Genomic DNA, 20,236 nt, shown 5'->3' with positions numbered 1-20,236 from the left:
ACTTACTGATAACTGTAGCATATTGGACTCTTTATTTGATAAAACCCTGTCAGGCATTTTATGTGTAGGGAATGAAGACTAATGCTCTTATTTCTTGCAACTTACAGTCAGGACTATTAGACATACTTTAAAAAGGGAAGAGAAAAAAATGAAAATCAAAAGAAAAATAAATTCCTTAGACTTCTCATTTCCTGACACTACTGTTGCTTCCTTATCATTGCAAAATATATTTTGGTTTGCATGTTTAGCCCTTTTTCTCTGTGGGCTGCTTCCCACTCCAGCAGCTCCAGGAGGCTTTGGGGGATCTCAATGTGCTTATGGCTGTCCCCTGCTCTGACAAACTCACTCATCTGTGGCTGCTGTCAGCAAACCCAGCCCTGCACATGTTCTGAGAGGCAAATCAGCCTCTTGTTGTAGGCAGCACTTACCTAAGCCAACATTTATACAAAATGAGATTTATACAAAAATGTGCTTTTAAAATTCTTATTACTTTAGGTACGTGGGATATTTTTTAGGCGCGGGAGTGGTTTGTTCGCTAGCTGCAAGGCACGGACCGCATTTCCGAGCCGCTCCTGGCCCGCTGAAGGCTCCGTGACACGATCGTTAGCGGGGCTCCGGCACAGGATGGCTTTAATGGCACCTCGGCCGGGAGCGCTCGATGCGGGGGCAGTGACCTATTGAGCTCCACACGCGAGCACTGCCAGCTCCTGGGGACGAGGGGATGCCTCCCGCGGTGCTCCCGCTCAGCAAGCCCGGGTTTGTGGCGGGGGAGCTGCCCATGGATCCCGGCAGAGATCCGCACGCTGCTGGGCCGGCGCTGGGGCTGCCCGGCTCGGCCGAGGGCTCCTCCTGACCCATCCCTGCCCGGGAGCTGAGCCGCACAGGATGCGAGTCAGGAGTAAGGGAGTCCTTGAAAACACAAAGGACCACATTGGGCATCTTACAAGATGAACAATGGAATACGTGGGACAATTACTGAAAAAAAAAAAAAAGAAAAAAAAGCAGCAGGTTGGCGCTTTTTAAGGACTGAGAATACGGAGGAATATCTACAAGGCAGAGCTTAAGTGAGATCTAAATGATTCATGTCCCCTGCACTGGCTCTCTGCACAGGATTAAGTTTGACCCTGTTAGCATCCAGTCATTTATAATGAGAGCATTAAAAAAATCGCAATTTATTGATTTGCATCTCTCAAGGGCCCACAAATGACCTCACGTTTCCTCTAAAACCAACTATTGAGCTTTTTGCAAAAAAGCAAAAAAAAATTTTTATAGTAAACACATTTCATATTACTGTGTATATTTTTTGTCTAGGTAAATAATCCTACTTTTCTCTGTTAGTAACAGTTTAGCTGATATGTTTTACAGCTTCTTTTAAGCACAGCAGTTCTGAATGACTAATAGGAGGGGATTATTGGAGCTATGGAGCAGTCACAGACGTGGTCTGCACAGCTGTTACCAGACACCCAGAGCTGGGGAGCTGGGATGGGAACAGTTTGCTCATCACTCCCACAGGATATTGATCCTGTCTCAGCATGGCAGGTGCAGCTGAATCCCTGAATCCTTTGAAAACCTCAAAGAGCTTTGGCCTCCAAGGTTTCACCTGCCTTCCTCAGGCTGAGCTGAAGGAGAGCCCAACCCACACCCTAAGAGGACAGATGGGTAAATGGGCACAACCTTGACTATGCCTGTGGCATCTCCAGCCACCCTGACTGGAGAAGGATGGGAAGTTTGCATCCTCAGAAACATTTCTTCGGGGCTGGAGGAGGGTCAGCAGCAAACCTTCAGCTGAAGGAGATCAGGCAATAGCTGCTGTGGGTTGCCTGCTACTGAGTGGGCAATGGGAAAGGAAGGGTGGGTTACACCACTGGAGGAGGGTGAGGAAATGTGGCTGTGGGGTATAAATGAGTTGCTGGGTGCCACTGCAGCTTGAGCAGTTAATAGGAACAATTATCTTAAGTTATTCTACTGTCACTGAAATGCTTCTTTCGTCTAGAAGATACCACACCATGGTTATAGGTACCTATTACATTTTTATCACTAACATGACCAAGTAAGAGACTATTCTGAGACTGCAGAGACCAAGAGTGGTGAGTTGGGGGGAAGGGCACATGCAGAAAAATGACATCTCTTTCTCCATTCTCTGTAAGGAGAGTTTGGGTAGCATGGACTGGCTGCTTCACTTGCAGACAGCTGTGAGCAGGTAAGGTGGTTTCCAGCTATCCCCAGTTTGAGCTTTCCTTTCTCTAGATATGAAGCTGAGATAATGACACTTTGTTCTTTTGAAGTGCTCTGAAATATGTGGCATTTTGTTTAATATCTAAATCTTGTATGTGATTACATGCACTTGTAAATATAGGAAATTTGCCATAACTGTGAGCCTACAAAATTGTCATGTTCTGATTCATAGTAGATGTAGTATTAAGCAGTTGTTATCTTCATCTCTTCTCTTTAGGTAAGCAGTTAGGCAATTCCAGCATATCCATGTGTTTAAAATGGACCCCTTTTTCACTACTTGTTTTCTAAACATTTTCAATGAAAACCTTTGAATGTAACAATAGAATAGCTGGGGTCTACTAGGGGAAGAATGCTATACAAATGTATCCCTTCAGATAAAAATACTTAGAATATGAATAAACCTGCAAATTTGTGTAAAAAAGAGAACAGCTTGGAAGGAATGTGGGGGAGGGTTAATAAAAAATATGTTTTCATCAGAAACACTTTTCTGTCAAGAATTCTATGCACTAATTATTGATTATTCACTTCAGACAGGAGACAAAGCAAGGTTTTGAGGTTTTAGAAAAGAAGTATTTTACTTCCTTATGAGTAAGGAAAAGGAGCTAACAGGGCTGCAGCTATTTGAATAGGCTGCAAGGTCGTCCAGAGAGAAGTGATTTAAGCTTTATTAAGAATGTGAAAAAAAAATCCTAACTTAGCCTGGGAATATTAAGAGACAAACTGCAATTGCCTAAGAGGAGAGAATTTTGATGCATGGGGCAGAAAGGAATGATCAATGGTTCATAAATATAATAGTGGTAAACACAGCGACAGGAGAAAAAAATGTATGTGGCTAATATAATTGTTACAAATTTAGTAGCTTTTGCTGTGAGATCAGTTATTGAGGATTTAATAACAAGGCAAAAAAAGAAAAATAATTTTTTTCAATAGAAGATAAATGTGAAAGCTTTGAAAACCACCAGAAAGGAGTTAAGAAGAAACACAAAGTATGCTGCATTAATCCTGTTGTAGAATCATTTTGTATTCCCTCATCTTAATTATAAAACATATTCTCAAAACTCATTTATGGAATCTTTGACCTTCATAGAGGTCAAATGCAAATGTGCTGGAGGGGAGGTGAGGGGAGAGCCAGGTGGAAGTGAGAATGTAAAGGCAGGACTCAAACTGAAGGAAATTGAAAAATAAATCCTGGGTTGGCAGGAGAGTGCAGACTGGAGAACAGAATGGAGGATCTGGGAGGAAGGAATAAAAGACACTGTACCAGAGCCATGTTTGCAGGAGAAGGAGCAATACATTCCTTGTTGAGATGAAGCTTGGCAGAGCTTACTACAGCATCAGGTGCTGACGTCTGGTGTTGGAAAAGAGGAGGCAGAAGCAAGGCAAACTGTGACAGACCAAGCAGGGAGTCTGAAGGCATCTGTTTCCCAGCCTTGGGAGGAAGAGGGGTGGATCAGTGCCCTGCACAGTGGTCAGGTTCTGGCAGGGGCTGTGTCCAGCTGGGCTGGGCACTGAGGGGACAAGAGGGCTTAGAAACACTTGAAATTTTGGTGGTGGGACAGGAGTGGCAGAGAGCCATTGTCCCTAACACTGCAGTTCAGTTTTGATTTAAATTGTAGTGCATTCCTATTAAAAAATAGACTTGAGAAATATCATTTGGATTCTTGATAAATCAACCCCATTGTTTTTTTCCCCCTGACTGACTCCTTGTTCTTCTTGAGACAAGTATTTGACTTACACAGATCGAGTGCTGGACTCAACCACTGCATATGTTGCTGGGGATGTGGTGGTTTTTGAATTATGAAGCTCTTCATATGAAGAAATTGAGAGATTCAGGTCCTTTTTGCCTTGTCATTTCCCCACTGACCACTGAAAAGTATTGCTGCATCAGAGCCTTCCATAGTATTTAGGACTGGATGTATGTTGGCTTCATACTTCGTTGGAAATGCTGGGGAGAGGAGGTAAAGGCAGGATACAGGAAATTCTGCACTTTTGGTTCTCCACTTTCTCTGTATTTAAGTGTTCCTTTCTGATGGAGCACAAATAGTCTTAGATTAAGGAAAATACATGCCAGCCTACCCTGCAGGCTAGGCTCAGACTGGGAGTTAAGCTTGACATGAAATAAGCAGAAGGCTGTAATTAACTGATCAAGAGCGTTAGGCACTTGGTGGAGGAAAGCAGAGATGTAATGCACAATGTAGCTGTAGAACAATAAAAAATACTGAAATCTCTTTTATGAAACATTGAGGACTTTTCATTGCTGACTTTCTCTTCCAGCCCTGCCTGGTAATTTCAGGAAGGTCCTACTTATTCTTGGTTATTAGTGATTTATCAAAAATGGCCTTTTTCTGACAGTTTATGATGCTGAGCACCAAACCCCATTGAAGCCAGAGAGTCTAAACGTCGAAATCTAAGTGTGTTGTCAACAAACCATCCTGGGAAGCTTACACCACACTTGCCTGTGCACCATGTGAACCCCCTGATTGCAGATATCCATTGTCTCACTGGTCCATCTCCTTCTTTCTGCCTGTTTTTTCCAGCCACGTGGTGGGTTTCACCTCTATGCTAGGATTTAGGCCCACTGGGGCAGAATTGCCTTTTAATTTCCAACAGAAATGCCTAGCAGTATGCAGCTGTCCATGTGCCTCTGCAGTTCATGTCAAAATCATACTAGGAACAGGGTCTGGATCTTTTTTCTAGGTGTGCTAGAAAACAAATGGCAATTCTCACATACATCTGCTGAACTGAACAGGGAAAGTACCTTTTTAGTTTAGGATTTAGAATTTTTTATCCATATTATTGAAGCTCAAAAATGATTACTTTAAATTGGAGAAGAACAAGTGGGAAAGTCTGGTTTCACTTAAGTTCCTGTGGTTCAGGAAGGATCTCTGTTTTCAGCCTGCCTTGCAAAACTTTCCCAATCTCTTTGGCTTGCACAAAACTGGCCTTGGCTCATTAAAGGAGTCTCAGAGCTTTCGTTTGGTCTCAATAATGCAGCTTTCACTTAATTAAAGATTTCCAGTGCCTTTTTTTTTTCTCTTTTGATTGTACTACACCAAGCATAAGTGCACAACCAGAAAAGCATTTTGATAGGATAAAATAAATCACATGCACATTTATTTGTTTAATTGTGCACGGCCCTCTTTTTTTTTTCCAAGCCAAGGCAAGACTTAAACCATGTTCCACCTCTTACACAATTTTAATGAGAATATATTGCAGTGTTTGTCATCTGAAAAAGTATTAGCACCCCCCAATGCAATAGATGTGATTTCCCTAAAGAAAAACAGGAGGCACAGAACAGTGAAAATGTCATCTTAGTTCTACATTAGTCTCTTTAATACTGCAGGAAGTGCTGATTTTGATTCCTGAATCTTAGCCTAATTGTTGTAAGAATCAAATCCAAATTGGACAGTTCCTCAAACTTATTTTAGCTTCTTCTCAAAACAAACAAGTAAATGCTGAACAAGTATATTCAATGATGCAACCTGGAGAGGAATAAAGAATGCAAGACTTCCCCACTTTAGAAAGCTGGTAGTACACGGCATTTCCAAGTGCTTCAGTGGTTGCATTTTTGGTTTCAAGCTTATATGGAAAGATTGCGTTTCATAGCTGAACCCTTAATGCAGGTGCACAAAATTGCACTCAGTTGACTGTGTAGGATTTGTCCATAAGCTGAGGGGGAGGGAAGCAAAAAATGTATAGTGGAGAACCCTTAACATCTTTCCACAAGCATTGAGCTTCAAAGAGTTACAATGGCAAGGAAACCCAGAGCAGAAAAGTGAAGGAGAACAAAATCGCTTTGCTTGATGCAGAAATACAAAGGAGACTATAGCCATGGTAAATTGATTTTGTACTGAATATGGGCTGGTCCATTGGAGGGGGTTTTGAACCTCCTACTCCAGAAATCATTGTGCAAAACAGTAAGAGGAGGCTGCTTAGAAGTCTTGTCACATCTATCAGCAGAGGCCACAAAGAAGTAGTAGGGATTTGGTTCTGAATGGCGACTCTGCCAAAGAACATAAAGGGGTGGAGATGGACATCTTTTGGCGCTAGAGGAGCCTTGAAAGAAGAATTGCCTCCACTCTATCAAGGGAAACCATTGCTGTGACGACATTCATTGGCTCACTTCTTAGAAATAGCTTGTTGTACCTTGTTTGTATCAACTGAAGAAAAGAAACCCCAAAACAAAGCCTGCTCTTTACAGAATAAACAGTGCTGGTGCTATGAGAAATGGTTCTATGTGATACCCACCTGGCCAGTGACAACTGCACCTGCCTCTACATCAGCTGCACTTATATTTCTGACCTGTGCTTAACAGCAGTGAATTTTTTCTTTAATTATTTTCCCCTCAGTATATTTTAACCTCTTTATTTAGTTATTTTATTGATTTAACATATAATCTTATGTCTCTGTAATCTCCAGTACATTTTGTAAATGTTTGTTATCCTAAGCTGTAAACTGAATGTGACATGGCAAGAAACCAAATTCTACTGTGGCAGTTAATTACCCAGTGTGCTGAAAGTCTCATCTCAGTTTCTGTATGCTTTCAATCTTCACTAATAGGAAAAACATTGTCATCTTTCCCCAACATCCCCTCTGCTGTTCTCCAGTTCTAGATGTTGTCATTCACTCTAAACTGGCTATAGGTGAGAGCTTCAAGGTCTTTTTTCACTATCATCCCAGTTTACTGAGACTGTCAATTTATATTTGGCCCCATCCATGCTTTTTCATGCTTAAAAGCAATAGCTTTCAAAAAAAGATAAGCATTCCCATATAGAACTTGCAACTAAATCATTGCACTGTTAAGCACTTTCAAGCAAAAGGAAGTAGATCACCAGCTAAATGAAATCATTGGCACACACTGACATTTTTCTTTACATAGAATGATAAAAATACAAACACTAGATAGTGGGAACAGAAATGCAGTGCCATCTTTATCTCTCTTCTTCAGAACTGTATCTTCCTTGCAAAGCTTCGTGTTGGTGTGTTCATCTAACATTGCTGTGTAAATATGCAACTGTCAAAGCTCAGCACACAGGCAGAGCAGAGTGTGCCCTCCTTTCTTCATCATCATGGACAGCTCTGCATCCCAGCATCGTTGTACCCTTACACTGATTGCCCTCTCTTAGGACCTGTCCTTGTGGCATTGCCTTAGTGCTTGTGTTAATTGTAAGGTCTTCCACAAACCTTCTTATCACTCTTAGTGAGAGATTTAACCCACTCTGAATCAGTCCATTAAGCCAGCACCTCTTGTGCCTTTAGTTAATGTGCATTCTCCTCTTGCTTTTTCCCATGTGTCCCCTTTGGGTCTCAGAAGAATCCAATCCTTGATATAATAAAACACTTCTGGTTATGAAAACCTCACAATGAGTTATGTGGCTGGTGAGCTGTGACCTTTCCCTTTTGTGTGGTTGTGCTCTTTTATCTCTCAGTGCTCTGCTGTCCACTGCTACCTGATGTCCCATTTATTATTGCACCTTACTTATAATGCATTTTGACAAGGCTGTACCTACACAGGCTTGCATGGGGAGTCTTGGGCTGCAGTGGAGGCTCACAGGTCCTTTGAAAACTGCAAATTGGGATGACAAAGTTCCATTAGGTTAAAAAGCTCAAATTCTCCTCTGTATGGGATTCAGCATCAAGTTACAAATGCTTTACAGAAGAGTTACTGAAAATACACTTCAAGCAGTGGCAAGACAATCTGCTTGCTTCGGATATGAATTTTAATTTGACAGCACCTAAGACTGAGCCTGCTGCTTCATCGTAACATGTTCTTTGTACACTAAAATTCCTGAAGAGCTGAAAAAAGCTGTAACCTGTACATGGCTGTTGTTTATCTCTTAGAAAACACCATTTTAGTTTAAGTATTTGGTATCAAATGTTCTTTACTAAATCTTTAGACAATCGTCTTTAATAATAAGACCTTAGACTTGTACAGTACTTCCATTTGGGTACACTGCAGAAACCATGATCTGTTAAGCCTCACACAATGCTCCTTTCAGATGAGGGAATGCATAGTCTGGAGTTGTAAATTCCTACCTGACATTGTAGAGGGGGGGGAGTGTCAGATTTACAGACCTTATGTTGTTGTTTAATGGAATCTCCTGCAGGACAAATGGAAGTTGAAGGCACAAAAACTCAAATTTCTTTTTGTAGATGAGACTGTAGCCATGCCCGAAGATGTCAGAAAGAAGAGGACAGGACATGGAGTCTTGCCCATTGTTCTAATCTCTAACCCCACTCCCTCACACACCACTGATTCAGTGGATGTATTTTGTGACACTAGCAAAAGAAAAAATGCTGTCTAAGAACTCATTTGTGCTAGACAGGAAAGTTTTTAGTCCGCAAGAGAGCAAGGGTCAGTGCTCATCTCTGACTCTGACATGCTCAGTGGCTTTTCCTAGTCAGTTGACCTCTTTGTGCATCTGGTTTTCCCTTCCTCCCATGTGCCTGTGTTTTCTGTTTAGATTGTAAGTGCTCTCAGGCAGAAATTCTCTCCCACAGCATGTTTGTATATTGCCTAGGAATATGGGGTCACAATCTCAGTTCACTACGTGCTTCTATAATACAAGTAAATAACAAGGGATTTTGAAGCTGTGAAAGAGAGAAAATCAGTAGCATTGACCACCAAAGAAGAATTCACAGCAGCTAAGAACTTTCTCTGAAAGAATAACATTTGCAGTTGAGAGTAGATTGTGCCTTTAGGCACAGATACCCAACTGTGGTACAGGAGCTTACCTGTGCACAGGAGGAAAACTGTGAAGCATTTTACCTTGCATCTGAGATACAGGAGGACCAAGAACAGGGTGAGTGACCATGGCTCAGCTGAGGTACAGGACCTCATTTGGGCTGAGATAACTTGATCAAAAGAGCAAGAGCTCCCTTATCTGGAGTCTGGGGCCCTGTTCTTCCAGGTGTTAGAGTGGTCCTGTGTCCAGTTGTGCCTGGAAACATAAAGTGAGGGGCCAGACTACTCTAAATCAACAAGGCTTAAGAATGAAACCAAAGAAAACAAAGTCGGTCTTCTGAAAATACTCCTCCCTGTTTACTGGTCAAAAGCTGATTTGTGCAATAGGTGAACCAGGGCAGAGGAATGTACCTCAGACTATTGCATTTCCCTTTGCAAGGATGTGAGAACAGTCCATGGGACAGAGAATCATGAATATCCAAAGATGGTATTGCTTGGAATTGAGTAACTATCCATTCTTAAATGTCCTTCTTTTGATGGATTATTCCATCCTTACTATGCCAATATGAAACATCCACTTCTCTGGCATGAACAGAGTGAACAATTGTGTTTAGCAGCCAATAAATGCCAGGCCAAGAGCCATCCCTGTACAGTGAGATGCTGACATTTGTTTGTAGAGCGAGGGTCTGATTCAGAGATTAAGGTTACAGGACCTGAAACCTACTGATGGATTTTTTTCACTTGTTTGTTTGTTTGTTTGTTTGTGAACCTCCATCTTCCAAGTGTTATATTTGAGGTCTTCCCCAGTTGAGTTACTGACCAGGCACTCCAGGAGAGCCATGTCTGGGCCATTCTGTTGTTAGGCACTATGGGTTTAAATGGAGCAAACAGCTTGAATTTACTACATCTTGAAGGATCTGAGATCACTTAAGGGAAATCAATTAATAATTTGATAACACACAATGCAATTCCCTTCATCCAAATCCCCTCCTCTCCCTGCAATGAATTGACTGAATTCCATGATCATTCCTCATACCTGTCACTGCACGCAGCAGTGATCTGCAATTCGAATACTGCAGTGTGAAGCAGAACTAATTATTGAAGTTTGGCATTCTGTTCTTTTGGTATTAGTTATCTTTTTATCAGACATGCTTATCACAGTTTTAATAAATTACCAGTGTTGAAACTTCAAAAATGGCCTCTAGGGCATTAAGCTACTGTGCTTTATTAGATTTCAAAAAGTTATTATTTATGGAGCACTGTAAATGTTCCTTGTCCTCAAGAGACAAAAACCAATGCTTCAAAAAGGGAATTTAACTTTCCACTTTTAGACTAAAACAGCAAGTATTTATGGAGAAGTTCTGGAGGATTAAATAGGGGAGAAATAGCTAAAGTGTTGTAGGAATGTTTTCACTGTAAACATCATAGAAATGGAATAACCTCTACATGGATTTTCTGCATCCAGCCTATAGAACTTCTTTGAAAGATTTTTTTCCTTCCAAGTGTTGTAAGACCCAGAATTTATCAAATTCTTTAAAATGCTGCAGCATTTGCCCAGAGAAGGGTAGATCTACACTGCTGCTATGTTATGTTAGACACTACAAAATATATTGAAACATAGGGAAACACTTGTAAAATGGATTTTTCATTATCAGCAAGAATCTATGGGTGATACTTTAGAGGTCTGAAATCTGTTCATCAGTGTGGATGGGAATATTGTGGCTGGCATCTTGTAAGGGAATGAACCAGCCTCTGAGCAGCCACTGAGGGAATGACTCTGCACTCCAATTTAGCAAAGTCCCTAAGAACGTGATTAAGCTAAACTGGTCCAGTAGGGTGTGTAAATATGTGCTTTATTTACGTTGAAGTTGGCAGATTCTAAATGCAGGGTGGAAACATAGTCCCTCCATGTTATTCTCTCCATAGACTTGAAGAAAATCTTCCATGCCTTACTGTAAACTGAGCTGATCAAAAAAAAAAGTTATGAATTTAAATAAGAGATGAAGAGATTCTTGGTCTGAAAGCAAGTTTTTGGTTTGTTTTTTTTTCCAGAGGTACATTTTTCTGAACATACTAGTTCCTTGTACAGTTACTGGAAAGGAAGATGTAAATAAATACACTGGGAAAGGAATAAGTCTGCCAGCTCAGGTCTCTGGTGCACAATAGCTGTCACAGCACAGCACCTCTTGCCCTCCTTCCTCATGCATAACTCAGCAAAGGGTGATGTGACTGGCAGGCTCTGCTTGGGGTGCCCCTGCAGCACAAGCAGAGAACCAAAATCACCTCACATTCCATGGGCAGGTTGAGAAATCTCCTGTGGGCACTGTGGAGAGTTGATGGAAATGGAAACTCCTGCGTCAGCAATCCCTGCACACCCGATCCGGGGACACAAGGTGCTGCTTTTGCTTCTGCATCTGCTGACAGGAGCAGAAACCTGAGGAACACAGTACCTTCCAGAAAAAGCTGGCATCTCATGGAATCAGTACCTGATTTGGGGGGTGTTCGCTTGTTTGTTTCGTGGTGGTTTTGTTTGTTGAGTTTGTTATTTTTTTCTAGTAAGTTTGTACTTGAGGGATTTTTGTTTCCTTTCAGAAATATACAATGTGCATTCTGGTATTACACATTTTTCCCCTAAAAGGACTGAACAACATGGTTGTGGGTCTGTCTTCAGGCATGCAAGTGGTTTGCATGCAGCAGTTGTTTCATGGAAGTGAGGTTGGTAACGGATAGGTTTGTAATAAAACACCTTAGATGTGTTTAACAATGTGTTTAATTGATAAATATGCATGTAATATATTCTCCTCCAATCTTAACTTTCCGGTTTTAAAGCAATGGTTTGGTTTTGCATGAAAATCTGCAACCTCTTATTGTGCAAGTACAGTGCAGGGATTAGTGTATACTTAATCTATAAATTCATATTGTGGTGTTGAAGTATAAATTGCTGACTTGAGTGTAAAAGCTGGTCCATAGAAGTCTAAGAAACTTTCACATTAACAGTTGAGGATACACATAACTATTGATAACAGGACTTGCTAGTGACAGGCAGGTGCTTTGGAAGCCAGTGCCGGGATGTGCAGGTAATTAAATAAATGTATCTAGAAAGCTTCTCTCAGCAGTGCGTGCTGAATAACTGATGTGACAGCACATGATGAGCTAGAATTCTAGAGCACTGCTGATCTGCAGTCAGAGCTGGTAGCAAACTGTGATGCTTATAATTTATTGGGAGAGACATTAACTCTTTCTTTCTATGTCAGGATGTGACCTCTGAATATTCACATATGCACTGAATAGGGTTAGCTATTGTGGCCCCTTCTGTTGATTTCTAATTGGGTAATGCCACACCAGGTGCATGTGATTGTACACATGAATGCTTCTCTGTGATTGTCTCCTTCATGGGACTTCTAAAAATGCAGAAATAATACACAAACATGCAATTAAAAAAAAATATTTGAGAAAATCTGCCTGCATAGAACTCAAGAAACAGAGATGTGAAAGACTAGTTGTCCTCACAAATAGGCTGAAGGAGGGCACATTTATTTGCATTTTCAGTTCAGGGACAAAGTTGCTTGTCCTCTGGTGTCTGTCTGCACAGGTGGCTGGGCAGTCCTGCCTGTGGCCTGCATGGCTCATCTTACAGAGCAACGGCAGCCCTGAGCTGTTCCCTTCACATGACACATGGATCTGGGTACCTCCATCCTGCAAATGGGCCATGTGGTTATAGAGGAGGTCCTCAAAGTGGCTGGAAACACTGTGAGAAACTGCATTTCTTCTGGAAATGCATGAGGGAAGAAATACTTGAGAGTTTGTAAGGAGGTAGCATGAGAAGCTGGAGTGCTCTCTATAAGGATGTCATGGGAAGAATTGCTGACACCCTGACAGCCTAAAAAGCTGTTTGCTTGGTTGCTTAAGCACATGGCTAGTACACACTGTCCTGTGTTTGCATATAGCCCTGCTCCCAGGTTTGTCACGTCTTCATCCAGACTGTATTCCACAACCCATGTTTTATTGCATATGGGTCCAGAGATGTGTACTGCTTTTGACTGACACATGTAGCAGGAGGTATAAAAATAATCCCAGATGTGTGTTCTGGGGCTGGGAAACTGAAATGTCTCAGACAACTGAGAAAATTAATCATAAATTCAGGATGATATCCCAACAGAGTGACCGAAAACATCTGGTGGATACAGTTTGTACCTCATCCAAGTGTGCAGAGGCAGTTAAAGCAGTAAAAAAAAGGAAAAAATAATAATTTGGTTTATTGAGAGATATGAGGAATGGGAGGGGAGGCACCTAAGCCATTGTTCAAGAGAATGGCTTTTGAGAAGCATTATGATCAGGTAAGGAAGACAAAGTACAAAGCATCTCTTACAGTGCTGAGGTGTTATGCAAGTGTTAAGTAGGTCTGTGCCTCACTGATTAATATACAGCTACACACAGATGCATCTCAGAGAGAGAGATCTTTCTGAAAGTTGCTCTGTCAAATGTCCAGTAGTTTGATCCTGGGGCAAAATGGATCTAAGGCAGAGGAAGAACATATGTTCATCTGTGGAGGAGGGGCTTGGGTTGGATACACCAGTGAGAGGACAGAACAGCAGCATCCATTGAAAAGACAGCTGATCAGTCAAGTAAAGAAACTGAACAATGCTGGAGAGCTCATGTGAAAGCCCCAGACTCAGAGGTCTGAGCCAGGTCCAAGGCACAGGCCATGGCCACAGATGTGTGTGGACTCCTGGGAGTACGGCACAAGGCCTGGTCTAGTCTGTAGGTCAGTGGACTTTGCAGTACAAATATTTAAGTGCACATTAGCTGTTTGGCTTTGCAATTATACTTTTATTATTTTCATGATGTTCTGCTTTGCAGGGTCATGAATATTTTCTTTGAGTCACCAGAGGTCATTGGAGTTACTCAGCCCTCAAGCTAGCTCCCCCCTGTCCTGCCAAAGACATGTGTGGGACTTGTAAAACACTCTCTGGCTTGCCATATTGCTTAATTATCCTCTTAGCTCTAATGAGATGCACCCTGACTAATGGTGTAGTCACAAACAACATGTTGCTGTAATTTGGGCCATCACTAAGATCTTCTTTATCACTACACATCAAGGTAGTGCCTCAGAAGGCTGAAGGGCAATGTGCCTAATAAAAGAAAACATTTGGGCACATTAGAACATGGCTGGAGGAGAGCAATGCTCTGACTAGAGCTGTGTTTGCAGCATGCCTCGAAGTTCTGTGGTGCAGGTGTCTGGCAGGAAGAGCTGAGTGACCCCTGGGAGGCCAAATTCTTGTGTGTTGCACTGCTGCAATCCCAGATGACCCAGAGTATTTGCAGAGAAGCAGCATCGATTGCTGGAGCAACCAACAATTTTTGTTTTCATTTTCTCCTGTCAAGCACCGTTAAAGCAAACTGGGCTGTATAATGGAAAATTCTCTGTCTCTGGTTTTAAAATGGGAAGAAGGGCCTCACAATAAATGATCTCTTTTCTGAGTATCTTTTTTCTTTTTCTTTTTTTTAATTAAAATTGTCAAAACTTGATTGAAGGTACAAAGACACTGTGTTTTAATGAGCATGGGCTAGAGCTGGGATTACAGATCATAATCCTACTGTGCAGTTGCTTTGCTGATGTCAACGGCTGCTGGTAGTCAGCAGGCAAAATTCCTTGCTCTCCTGTGATGGCTTACAACGTGAGCTCTGTCATCCAGTGTCATTCCCTCTCAGGATATGACTGAATGATCCTTTTCAGCAAGGACTTGTCCCAGCTCTCATAAAAACACTTCTGAGGCACAAGCTTTTGGCCTTCACCCTGGATTGGACTGCAGTATATGGGAGATATTTCCCAAGTGGCTTCCAGGGAAAGACATGTGCTCCTCTCTTCTCTCACCAGACCTTTGCCTGTGCTCATGAAGTCTTTATTTCAAGTCAAAATGAATGGAATGCTCAGCTAATGAAGAGATGGGGTGGGGTTTTTGGTTTTGTTTTTTGGGTTTTTTGAATGAGATAGAACTATCCCTTCCCCTAATGTTGTATATAAACGCATTTCCTGGCTGGTTGCATTTCTTGTACATCTGAATTAGTGTCTTCATGGACCTGAGCTGGGAGTTGGAAAATTCATCTTCTCTTTTTAGTGGTTTCCCAACTTTCTCCTGCAAAAAAATATGGATTTATCATGTGTCAGGAGGACAATTTCTATGGCAGCCTAGGTTTTAAAAAACATATTGGCTGCAGTGAGAAGTTCAAGAAGAGTTCAGATCCGGACCGAACTTTGAAGCTATTTCCTTTGTTGGTAATGGACTGAGGAAAATAAAAATAAAGAAAATCTGGCTCTGTTAAGGGAGCTCTGGATCTTTATCTTTACTTTGTGAGCCTGGCCTTTCCCTATGTAGCAGAGCTGTTTTTCTGGTACTCAGAATGATGTATTATGTATAGTATGGATATTTATATGTATTTTCACCTCCAGCTAACAATACCTGCTTGAATTTGTTAGGACTATTTTTAAAAAGTGCTGAAGGGAGGAAAATTGAGGAAGGCACTGAATAGTTGGATATGTTGCTAAATATTTTACATTTAAAAGTTCTCTCTAATGCAGCTTTTCTGGTCTTGACTTTTCCTGTGAAGGAAGGGGCCTCTTCATTCTGAAGCAGTCAGAGGTCACAGGGGACCCCACATGCTCTCAGCCTCCAGTCAATAGTGCCCTCAGCCTTAATGTGTTTTACTCTACCTCAGGACCTGACCCCACTTGTCTGGCATCACAAATCACCATCAGCCTTTCTCCCCTCTTCCCGTCTCTCTGGGTTTTACCTGTCAGCTCCCAGTTCTGATCCAGCTTGATTCACTGTAGGGTTACTTAGAAGGTGATAATCTTGGGGGTAAATTTAAGAAGACCAACAGATTTGTGCACAACTGCTGGACTTCGCTGTAGGGAACTTTTCTTTTTGGCAATGAAAGCTTGGGGTTTATACTGCACTATCCTCTTTAAAAAGAATGTGATGACTTGGTGTGTGGGGCTTATGTCTTGGACCTTCCAGCTGAATGATGATCAGAAGTTATATTTACATGTAAATTAAAGTCTGTCCTCTGTGAACATTCCAGTTGCCACCGCCTCTGAACTTCTCATCTATTTATCATTTGTGTGCACTGTGAGCACAGTGGGAGTTAGATACATGTTTACTGTCACAATGCTGCTTTTAAACTGGGCTGTGTAAATTGGCTGGAGATGCTTGCTTTTGTTTTGGGAGTCTCCAGACATGGTGGTTGGTGGCATTCTTGTGTGACTTGTGCACTTTGGTTTTTCAGGCAACAGCATGGGGTTCAGATGAAGACACCAGGAGGTCCTGTCAAAGTAAAGGGAAAACAGAGGTAAGTTTTGCTTTGTTATAATGATGTTATGGGTAAATATATTTGCAACATGTGAAATCCACACAGAGAATGTCTGACACCAGTTTGAGCTTGCAAATTTGCAGCAGTTTAGCTGTACTGCCACATGGGTATGAGCACCACCAAGCAAGCCACTTCAAAGGCCCCCTGTCCAAGTTATTACACTTGCTCTGCATGAAATTTAAAGGTGATTTCACTGTTGGAGAGGACACAATTTGTGACACATCAGGGAGTGGAGTGGTGACAAGCCAGGGGTAGCATCCTGCAGAGGGGTGTGAGGCCAGGCAGGCTGGCTTAGCCCAGGTCCTCAGCAATGAGCCGCTGGCATTCAGCCATGTGGGATTCAATGTTTGCTTGCAGTTGGAGTTTGTAGCTGTATAATTCCCTGGAAGGTGAGAATTGAATCTGCTCACACACTGCAATCTGTTCAGGTTGAATATCACAGAGCTGCTTGGGAGGCAGGTACACTCTGTTAAACTGCACTTTAAAGTAGGAATTGCTTGAACTTGCACATGCTGTCCCAGAAGTTTGGAGTTTCAGGCATTTCTGATCCAGCCATGGGGCCTTTCCACCCTTCTTCTGAGAAGCTAAAATGAAGGCATCTATCTAAAAGCAGGAATTTTTTTGATTTTTCAAATGTGATATTTGTGTACTTCAAAAATCTTCAGTCCTCAACTGAGAGGGTGTCCATTGTCTTCAGTAAAACACTGCACAGAGCTTTCACTCCAAACCAGAGGAGCTGGGCAAGAGATGAGACACAATAAGCACAATCTTTGCTTAGACACAGGCAGTCAAGCACAGAGTGATTGTGTGGCTAGCCCAAAATGCTGGAATCTGTCACATTCTAGTTTGCTGCTTTAAACACAGGATTATCTGATCTCCCATTGACAATATTATTTTTATATAATAAAGTTCAAATGATTACTATATAAAATTGTATTTACACAAAAAAAAAAAAATAAAGCTAGCTTGAGTTTTGCCAGATAGGCAGCAATTTGCTTCATGCAGCTGTGGAGAACAGGACTATGGGTATCCTAGAACATCTGTTAGACTTTCAAGTAGAAACTACATGATGCAGGAAATCAACATGGAGGCAAATTGGGTTGGGATGGGCAAACACCAGACACAGGCAGGAATGAGAAGAAGTAGGATAAAATTGAAAAACACCAAAATTCAAGACATGAGGAATTTTTGAATTTGTGGTATTTGCACTTTAGATGTGCAAAGAAAGGTTTTCCTCTTTTCTTCCACTGTAAAGTCTGTGAGATTTAAGTTGTGTCCTTTTGTTCATGAAGAATTTGTATTTATAACCTAGAAATATTTTGTCAACCCCTGGATAAAGCCATACATGTGACTGAATAAATTCTAGGGTAATTTCAATCTCTCTTTGTTACTGTTATGTCAAAAGTAAGCAACAGTCTGAGTATCTTCACTGCTGCCTTCTCACACTGCAAAGGGTTTGCAAAAAAATGTCATGAGCAATGAGCATAATGCTCTGAACTGCTGAGTTTATGCTGATTGTGACACAGAGTTTGAAATCATTTGGTGGGTGCAGTGATCATGAGTGAAGTTTGGAGGAATGGAGGTATTCAAGCAGACTGTTAGGCACTTCTTGACATACAGTTAGTGGCAAACAAAGGTGTTGACTAAGACTCTGACAAGAAGACAGGAAGCTACAAAGGCAGAAGGATTCTGCAGTAGCTAAGTAAACACTGATCTCCCAGGTCTGTATCTACACTACCCTGTGAGTCCACAGCTGAGTCCCCTATACATTCATTGTTAGTTATACTGTAGAGAAATGACTCAGCACCAGCTCAAAAAGACCAAGTTCATTCTAGTCACCTGATGAATCTCTACTCCAGCTAAGTCCAGATCTGACTCAGGATCTCTGCCCTTGGCTGGGTAAATGCAGAAAGTGAGGGCAGCACCATTGTGAACACTTCTGATTCTGCTGTGCAATGGTGGTACAAGGTGCAGAGATCTGTCTGCCTCAAGCTTGACTAATGGCAGGTTTCTACCCAGCACAGATAATTTGATGATAAATGTGTTATGGATTGTTAGACACTCAGATATGTGGTGATAGAGGCTAGAAATAAGGAGAACCTTTGGATCTTACATTAATTCACAGTGTAATTGCCTAAGTTATATGGCTGGTACATTTTCCTTGCCCATTTAATAATGTATGTATTTTAGGTGAAGCTTTCAAAACTGGCTCATGTATTAAAACGCCTCTTTTATTGTGCCTGTTAAGTATGAGATGATTCTTCCTGCTGCTTAGAAACTCTCTTCCTAAAATGCACAGAGCTGTACCCTAAGAAAAATAAGAAGCAGGAGACTAAAAGCCACCAAATGCATATCACAGAAGTATAATTATTATAATATAATAGTCACTTTCCATTTGAGTACCTATTGTCTAGAGGAGAGGCAGATGAAAAATCTGGGTCTTAGATAAAAGGTGAGAAGGTCCCTTTTTTCCTGACACCTTTGGCCATGAATTTCACTTGCTTATTCCTAAATTGAGCTCAGTGTCTATGTCTGTCTGCTGTACCTTTTTGAAAAAGATGGAAAGTTTTGCTCTGAGGGCCTGAAGCAAATGTGCTTCCTGTGCTTTGCTGGATTGTTCTAATGGCAGATTACCTTCCCTGGTAACATGTACTTTACTTTTTATTTGGATATAACTTCAGTTTTGAGTGAATGGGCTTCATTTTGCCCTTCTCTGCTAGATTAAAGAGCCCTTTAGTTATCAGTATTTATTTTTTACAGAGGCACTTACATGCTCTTTTCAATGAAGTACTTTGGTTTTTTGATAAAGTAAAAAGATGAATTCTGCAAGCCTCTTTCCCTAAGTCATTTTTCTACTGCCCTTGAATACTTTTTGTCTGTTTTCTGTATATTCAATTTTTTCACCTGTATTCCCTTGCAATTTCTCTAATGCCTAAGTGTGATTAAAACAGCCTCCACCCTCCTCAGTTCATATACATGGCGGTTTTGTAGCTCCTCTGCCTAAATCCTTTCACAGTTACTACTCTTGGGATGAAATCTCCATGTTTATACATAAAGCCCTTTTGTTCCTCTTTCTTTGATGCATCGTATCTTTATAAAATGGGACATTGGTCTCACTGATAGTTGCAGCTTTTGCCATCTTTAGGTTAAATGTATGTTAAGAAAAATGTTGATACTGAGCTGGTAGCACCCCAGCTGGGGATCCACTAGGACAGCAAGTTTATGAATGATTTCACTTTGAGGATTTTTTTAATCACAGTAATTTATCAGATTTTAATCACTTAATGTATAAGTTCCTGAACCTGGTTTTAAAATTAACTCTCTGCAATATATCATGCAGTGTTAAAACAAACACCTCAGAAAAGTCTCTTTCATTGAAGTTATTTTTATCAACTGAAACTTGTGGTTTCCTCAAAGAAGTGTACATGCTTTGCTTGCCATGTCTCTGGAGACCCATGCTGACTTCCACAAGTAATCATTCTTTTTTTTTTTTTTGCAGCATTTATAAAGTGTAGCATGATCAATATCTTTAAGCTGTCCCCTGGAAAACATCCACATTACTGAGACAGTGCAGAGAACAAAGGCAGTGTTATGTTGCCTTTCCTTGTGTCTTCCAAAATCATCCAGAAGTTGTAGTTAAAATGAATGATGGGTAGAGCAGAAGGGGAAGAGATGTATTATATTTCATTAGCAGTTGCTCAGTTCCTGGTTTGTAATTGGTTTGTCTCTGCGTAACAGTCACCATCCACCACATCTAAGGAATTTTGCCTAACATGGAAAATTGTGGCTTTTTCAAGATTAGAACTTTAGTCTTTCTTTTGTCTAAGCACCAAATTATTTGTTAATGTTCCAAAAGCAGCACACCATCATTTTAAACTGTTTAAAGAAACCATTTGTGAAAACAGCAGTGAAAAATGGCAGTTCTTACATTCTGCCCTAAGAGCT

The 20,236-nt window shown here is 41.2% G+C and overlaps 1 protein-coding gene across 6 annotated transcripts in view; it reads left to right on the top strand.

Moving 5' to 3' along the window:
- The window catches only part of SEMA5B (semaphorin 5B), a 264,183-nt gene that overhangs the window by 171,956 nt on the left and 71,991 nt on the right, over positions 1–20,236 (top strand). For all 6 annotated transcript variants that reach the window (XM_071435281.1, XM_071435279.1, XM_071435280.1 and 3 more), the window contains one exon: positions 16,208–16,270. In XM_071435281.1, coding sequence (XP_071291382.1) covers positions 16,208–16,270 — 63 coding nt within the window. The remainder of the gene's footprint in view (positions 1–16,207; positions 16,271–20,236) is intronic.

This window comes from Agelaius tricolor, unplaced genomic scaffold (genome assembly GCF_023055355.1).
Source record: "Agelaius tricolor isolate 1412-34295 unplaced genomic scaffold, bAgeTri1.0.p SCAF_10, whole genome shotgun sequence".
Classification (NCBI taxonomy): domain Eukaryota; kingdom Metazoa; phylum Chordata; class Aves; order Passeriformes; family Icteridae; genus Agelaius; species Agelaius tricolor.
The sequence above is the reverse complement of the archived record's forward strand: the minus strand, read 5'-3'. Positions and strand labels throughout refer to the sequence as shown.